At 41.3% G+C, this 7,578-nt stretch overlaps 1 protein-coding gene across 1 annotated transcript; it reads left to right on the forward strand.

Moving 5' to 3' along the window:
- The first annotated feature begins 2,436 nt into the window (after positions 1–2,436).
- SERTM2 (serine rich and transmembrane domain containing 2) lies at positions 2,437–2,715 on the forward strand. The gene has a single exon (XM_086470437.1). The coding sequence runs from the start codon at positions 2,437–2,439 to the stop codon at positions 2,713–2,715; it is 279 nt and encodes a 92-aa protein (XP_086326563.1).
- The last annotated feature ends 4,863 nt before the right edge of the window (positions 2,716–7,578 follow it).

The following is a 7,578-nucleotide window of genomic DNA, read 5'->3' on the forward strand; positions in this document are numbered from 1 at the left end:
TGCAAAGCTAAATCTACTGATATCCAAAAAGATGTGCTCAATAAGATAATTGGTAGATTGACAAGCAAAACTCTTTGGGGTTGCCTGGAACTACTGAATTATTTTTGGCTCATTTCTGGAAAAGATGTAGTAAATTTCACAGCTTTCAATAGTCTGAGTCGTTGATTGCTCCTGACAATTCCACAGTTCAGACTAAAAAAAAAAAAGGCTGTGCCAACTCCCCATTGCTAATACTTTTTACTATTAATCTGCTCCTTTTCTCAATAAATGCCCAGCTGAGCTTTGTTAATTCACCATCTTGGTTTGTAGTTAATTATTGAACTTCAGACTAATGTCTTTAGCATTCTGCAGTCTAATTTTATGAAGTATGTAAAGCCATTAGGCTCTCTGCTCCTTAAGGAGAGAAAATACCTCTGGCTTTTGCTCTCAGTAAGACAGCAGATGAGATGGACAAAGACATTGCTCTGTACTTTAACTCACACAAGCATCAGATTCCAGAATGATTGCACTTCATTATCAACAGAGAAATAATATTGTAAGAACAGACATTTAATATGGCCAGTAACCTTCACACCCTCTGTTCCTCACCTCCTGTGTAACATAAGAATATTCTTCATGGGGGAATAATTTCCATTTACAGGTTCAAAGTGTGAAAATCACAGTTATTGCCCTATAATTGAGAGCAAAAGTGCCTGGCTGCAACACAACTTTCACTTTCACGTCCCATGCTTCTGCATCAGGACCAAACCTGCTGCCAGAATAACTGGCTCCAAAGGGGCTGGGTCAGCCCCTGGAAAAATAGAAGCTGGGAGGTAAAGTGTAGACAATCCCCAGCGTCCCCTCTCCAAAAACTCAGCACATCAGATATTTCCCCATCACATGAACCAAAATAGGTCTGTCTTGCTTTTAATGAAAGCCTGAAAATCAGCTCCTTGATGACTCAGGCCTCCAGACTTCAACCACCTCTTTCTGAAGAACAGCAAGGTGTCGTTCCCATGGGTGCATGGGGAGAACATAACCAAACGTTGTCAGTAAACGAGCTATGTTTTCCAGACTGAAGGCCCATGAAAGTCAAAATGTTTTGCGGCAATACGTCTTTTAGGTGAAAACTTTACCTAAAAGCAACAGAGCTTTTATAATTTTGACCTAATGTTTCATTTTAATCTGACTACTACAGTATATTACCATATTAATATTACTTTATTTACATCTCGTGTAGGCGTGTATGTAGTGAACGTTATAAATGACTGTATCACTTTGTTTCAGTGCTACCATTTTTGCTTCAGCTAAAAACAAAATTCTGGTCTTGACAAAGCAGAACATGATGCTTTTGGATGCACCATTTACAGTGAAATTTTGGCATTTACTTTTCTGTTCCCAGCTGGAAGAACTGAAAATGCTGAAACATTAAAATTCCCCCCATTTCTAGTAAGTTCGGCTCTCAAGAAGTGAGTGAAGTGTCAGAGCTGCCCCGGTGGGACAGGTAGGGCTCTGGATGCCTGCCAGGTGCACCCTGCCTCAGAAACAGAGGGTTCTGATAAACAATAGACATACGGTGGAAGACACTGGCTGGATTCGTATCTTCTCTTCCTCTGTGACATCTGATTCCATAGACCGTGGGGCCTTCTCTTACCCATAAGAAAGTCATGAGTGTTACCAGAGGACACCTTAACAACTAGATTTACGTGGTCTTTCTCTAAAGTTACATACTCAGTGTTTCTCCTGATCTCAAGGTGTCTCACAGGAGCATGACAAGGGTTTTCTTATCTGTTTGTTCTAAAGGTACCACATATAGGCTAGGCTATTTTGGTACCTGGTTTAATTTCTCTTTCTCTCTCTCATTTTTTTTCCTTTCAGAAAGCCTACTTTTTGACTGTTCCTAATACAAAACTCCAAACTTCATCCTCTTTAAGCAAGTATCAATAGCCCTGGATTAGGAGAGAAGAGATCCCCCAGCAGTCTGGCAAAGCAGAAAATAACCTCCCCCAGCTCATGCAAGGATAAACCACCTGCTGTGGGAGAAGCTGGCAGAAAGCTGACTCAGTTTGTTTGGAAAACAACACTTGCAAAGACCAAAGCTGTGCAAACCTTTGCAGCTCAGTTTGAGAAAAGGACCAAAGCTTTTCACCTACCAAAGGAGGTGACCTACCAAAAGAAGGACCAAACCAAAGCCAGATGGCAGTGTAAAACACAACTCTAATGCTTGTTGTCGTTGTAATAGCAACTCGCAAACTGATTTGCAAAGGCCTGTCCCAAGCAGTCTGCTTAACTGTGTGAACCAGCAGTCTTGAGACCGAGAGGATGGAGCATTTCTTGCTGAAGCCATCACGCTGCCTGTCCTAAGTTTCCTCTCTTGACCTCCTTTGCGAGTCTGGTGAGGCAAGACAGGAAATCTTATGGTAAATAGGGAAAATGGACCAAAGCTGACAGAGAGCAATGACTGAGATTTATTTCAAATTCCACGGAAACCTGACTGGCCGTGCCCACTTTCCAACTCTGGCTACTGAAGTAGACACAACAGCAGATAAATACTCCAGCCTGTACGTGTATGTGGGATTGTTCCTAACACTTCTGGCTGTCCTTCTCATATTGCTCTTCTCCATGCTCTTGCGCCTGAAGCATGTTATTTCCCCAATCACCACGTCTCCAGAGAGCACTGAGAACGTCCAGCAGTTCACAGATGTAGAAATGCACAGCAGGATTCCTACCACTTAGAGACCCCAAAGCAAACAGCGCTCTGTGCTTGTGAAACATATTTTTTTTGGTGAAACGGTGGTGGAAAGAATCTCTGCCTGCCTGTTGAGCCCTACAAATTATTGCACAACCATCAACAGCAGCAGAGAGCATCTGGAGAACGTCACGCAACTCAGACTGACTGGCTGGGGCTCACTGGCTGTTGACACTACAGGCAACATGTGTGCAATACCATCAATAAAATTTACATTACAGAAACCTACTGCTGTCAGGAAAGACTCATATCCCCCTAAAAGCCCTTGCAGAAAAGGGTAAAAGCAACAATAAAGACAGCCAAAAACCCAGAGACACATAGCAGAATGTGTCCGGGAGCCTGTAGTTGCTGACTTACCTCTCTGCCCTTAAATTCCTTGCCTGTGAAAAGAGTTGAATCAACAAAGTTAAGTGGCGTAAAGTGGGAAGGGCCCACAGGGCACATATAGAAATTATCAGTGGTTTGGAAATTCTCAGGCATTTCTCTGTTCGAGAAGAAAAACCTTAAACTGCTTTTTTTCCACTTGAATGGCCGAGTTACACAACGGAATTTCAGAAATACACAAATGTTTCATCACCTGCTGGAACTATTGGTTTCTGATATTAAAAACCATACAGCAAATAGCTGCATTACAGGTATCGGAAAGATAAAGAAGTTTTAAAAGAGGCAAGAAAATACAGATATAACTTAACAAAGGTTTAAAATAAAAAGAAAGCATCAGCAGGAAATGAGCAGCAGGATAGAAAAAAATCTTAAAAGATACTCTACCTCTCTTCCTTTGTTCTCCATTACATTAACTGAGCTGAATACAAACACGTTCGTGCATTGCAGCCTTCCCAGTATCACTCAGCAATTAAAATGCAGTGTAAAGCCTGTGAGTCAAATGGACATGGTTCTCCTAACACACTCAAATTCAGAATAACATTTCCTCTCATATCCTTGTTGGGTTTTCTTTCTCAAAAGACAGACCAGTTCTTCCAAAGCTTTTTCATTTATTTTCCTCCAAAGAAAGTCGAAGAAATGCCAGGGCCTGGCACTGCAATAATTAATAGTGTGAACATCTTTGGACATAGGCTAGTAGGGAACGTGCTACAGAGCACTAAAAGATAGGACTGCATTCAAATATCCTGGCAGATCATTTGGAACAGCGAGGAAAAGAATGTTTACTTAAATTTACTTAAAATCCTCTTACCTATGAATGATGTACAGAGATAGACTTTGCTTCTGTGGATGGGAAAGATGGGAGTCAAATATGGCTTATCACTTCTGGAAGAGCCACTGTCTCTTACAGAAAAACGTTGAGTGAGATTGTTTCAGCTGCATCTCTGAAGGGCAGGAATTTTACCCAGCTTATCTTCTTTATTACAGTCTAATTCTAGCTTAACCATAAGATCCTCTGGTGCTTTCCACATTGATATACACTTATTTGCCAATTCTCCTCTCTCCAAGGGCTTGGAAAGTGTAAACTCCCCCCACAAAAACAGGGCTAAAATTAGAGAAGAAACTGACTTGGCCTTGTGATAGTAGCAAGAAACTGCTTCTCGGATACTTTGTGTATAACAGGTTCTTTATTTACCTTTAAGGTCTGAGTATGGGTGAGCTGTTTGGACTAGGAATATGGTTTTTACAGCTGATTGTGTGTGGGGCAGGAGCAGAATGACAAGCAACGTCTGTACTGGATACAGTTGGTCCACAGGCAGGACCAGTGTTTTTCTCACGGATGTATTTAGTACGAAACAATTTAAAATTGCTTCCTTTTATCGAATAGCACCTTTTATACCCTCGCATAAGCAGGTTTAATCTGTGAAATAGCACAGTGACGGGGTAAGAGAATACAGCAAACAATACAATCTCATCAGTATCTCCCCATGACACACTTGGCTGTATTTACCTGGAAAAGAAGGCAGAAGGCAGGTTGCCCTCAAGCTTTCTGCCATGGGGAAAACACACAGATACCACCAGGCAGGGTGGTGGCTTCACACCCCATCTAAAGATTGGCTCCTCAAGGAGTGCTACTCTCGGTACTGCACAGGAGCCCAAATTCTGTGTGATGATTTGGACATTAATCCAACTAAGACAGACAGCTATGGAGCTAGTCAATGACACTTAAGTTTAACAAAAATCTATGCAGATCAACTTGGCTTGGTATGTGTCACACATTCAGCCATCATGAGGCAGACTAGCCCAGGCTCAACATCTGGCTTGCCCTGTACAGCCTCTCAATTTTCTTGATGTGCCATTTGAAAGCTACAGCTTGCTTAGACCATAAAAGTTCTAACATACTAAATCAGCAACTAAACCACATCAGCCTTCCTGCAGAAAAGCCTTATTTCTGAGAAACTGGAGGACAGATTCAAATATTGACATAAAATATCAGATCTACTAATGGAAAACGACAGTATCAGAATCTGAGCTGGGACCCAAATTCTGATTGCTCTGATCTCAGCTGAAAACCACCCCTGAGGTAGGTGCCAAGACTGCATTTCTTTCCTTCATACTAAAGAATGTTAATTTGCAAGAGTCTCACAACCCTTTAAAGCTTATTCAGTAAATATACTGTAAATAAAAGAGCAATCACTTTATATATCATTACATCATATCACATTATTTCTTTCGGCAGAGTGTATATTTCTATATATTACTGCTAAAGAAGGGAGTCCTATCTTCTAACACAAAAATGACAAGTTTTCCTTTCTAAAGCCTTATTTTACACAAAGAATCTATCCCACTTGATACATCTACAGTCCCAGGGGCACTTAGAGTGTCTCGTTTCTTTGTACAATGCCAGCAAATTTTAAAGCCTTTCCTGTTGAGAAATAGAAGAATGTCTTTTCCCCCCTTTTCATTCTCACTTGTGATGTCCAAGACCTGATGTCTCTTGAGAAATGAGACCGTTGGGATGTCCTGGCCTGTGTTTGCTGAGTGGGCATTCTTTGTCTATAAGGAGTGATTATTGGATCTTTTCCATGGATTTGCTGGATCTTGGAGAACTGTGGGTGTCACATCCATACCCTTCCCCTCCAGCAGTCTGTTTCCTTCCCACTTGTCCATCTGCTACAGAAAATTGGGGAGTTTTACAAAAATAAAGAGACATACTACTATCAACAGTGAGTCACTGACTGCTCTGTACTATTCTCGCGTGGATTTGAGAGATCAGCTCATATGCAGAATTAGGCTCAAGTGGTGCCACTCATTTCAAACTGATTGTTGGCTTCAGGGGGCATCTGTGTAAGAAAAGCCCCTACCAGTCTGTGTAAGTAGTACTTGAACCAGCACAGTTTGCTCCCATCTTTACTCCCATCTTAGACCTTGGAAGCAAGCACGACTATTCAGTAAATTCATCTCCTCCTCCATTCCCTACCTGCGGGGGAAGACAGACACCTGTTCTTCTGAAGGAGCAGCGAAACGACTACGCATTGCTGTTCCTCGTGGGTGGGACTGTGAGGTCAGAGTAAGCCTACAGCCATCAGAAAACCACCATCGCTCCCCAATATGTTCCTTCTCTGTGTCAGAATATATAAACATAAATATATATTTTCATATCCTCACAGGGCTGCAGAGAAGAAAATAATTTTGCAAACAGCATAACTCAGCAGAGGATCAACCTCGAGCTCCCCAAAGGACCTTTTTTATTTTACTTGAAACAAAAATAAAAAGTGTTTGAAGCCCAAAAATTATGTGAATCACACATCCATTTAACTGTCAGCATTAATGAAAACTCCCTTGTATGCCTTGTCGTCACTAGGAAAAGAAATGTGTCCTCACCCTGCAGTCACTAATGTGGTAACTACTTACATCCTAGTGCAGATAGACAGCTATAGCTTTGAAGCAGATCAGCAGATCAGGAAAGATGGAGACAACTCCTCCTGCTACTGACCCTCTGCTGACAGCAAATGCTACAGGCCAACTTGTTTGCTACAGGTTAGGCAGCAAGTTAGGCAAGATTGTGGAATGATTGTGGTTTTTTTCAAAGAAGGTATCTCTTTGTGGTGTGGCTTAATTCTAGTACGGACACAGTTCTGTTTATTTTGTTCACAGTCTTGTTTTTTCACGTGGCCTGCAAAAAAAAGTTGTCTTACAGCAACATGCATGAGTACAAATTCAGATGTAGATAGATCTGAAAAAGGGAAAAATCCCAAATAGTATCTTATTGGTACACAATCTGTCAACTTAGTTGTTGTCATTTTGACAGAAAAATAAACCTAGAGATGGCGAAATCTGCTTGATAGATGCAGTGGGCTTAAAAAAGACAACACAGAATGTGAAGTAAAACGCATCTTGATTCTATAAACAAATGCTGAAGCTACAAGAGAAGATTTAAGACTACACCCTTGCGGACTGGGTAAGACATTGCTTTCAGTTACTGTTCCTGACAAAGATTTCACATTAGTTCGCAAAAAGGAACTGCATGTTACGCATTCCATCTACCAAAAGCCTAACCCCACAAAGCCCTCTGAGATCTTCACCATCCTCAGGCTTTTACAGAAGGTTGTGAAGTTGCAGCACAAGTAAGAGCAGTCTTTGATTCCTGATGTCCATTCCCTGGGCACAGATATCAAAACAAAGCCTGAAAAATCACAGCAATGATAAGCTGGTTCCTTGCACGCTTGCTGTCCAGAATGCAGTAGATGAAAATCTCCTCCTCAGTCCTTTCATAAGAAAGAATAGTTCAAGTATCACCTAGGACAGTTGTTGTTATATGTGAAAAATAACCCTAAACAGAATTTGAATTTTGATGGATTGGATTTTTCAGAGGTACTTTAGGATTTCTTCAGCTGAAGGCAAAAAGAAGTTGTCTAGCTGTAGGCAGTGCCAAGTTGTGAAAGCAGATCTAGATACAAGAGAGAAAG

This window comes from Leptosomus discolor, chromosome 9 (genome assembly GCF_034619465.1).
Source record: "Leptosomus discolor isolate bLepDis1 chromosome 9, bLepDis1.hap2, whole genome shotgun sequence".
In the NCBI taxonomy this organism is placed as follows: Eukaryota; Metazoa; Chordata; class Aves; order Leptosomiformes; family Leptosomidae; genus Leptosomus; species Leptosomus discolor.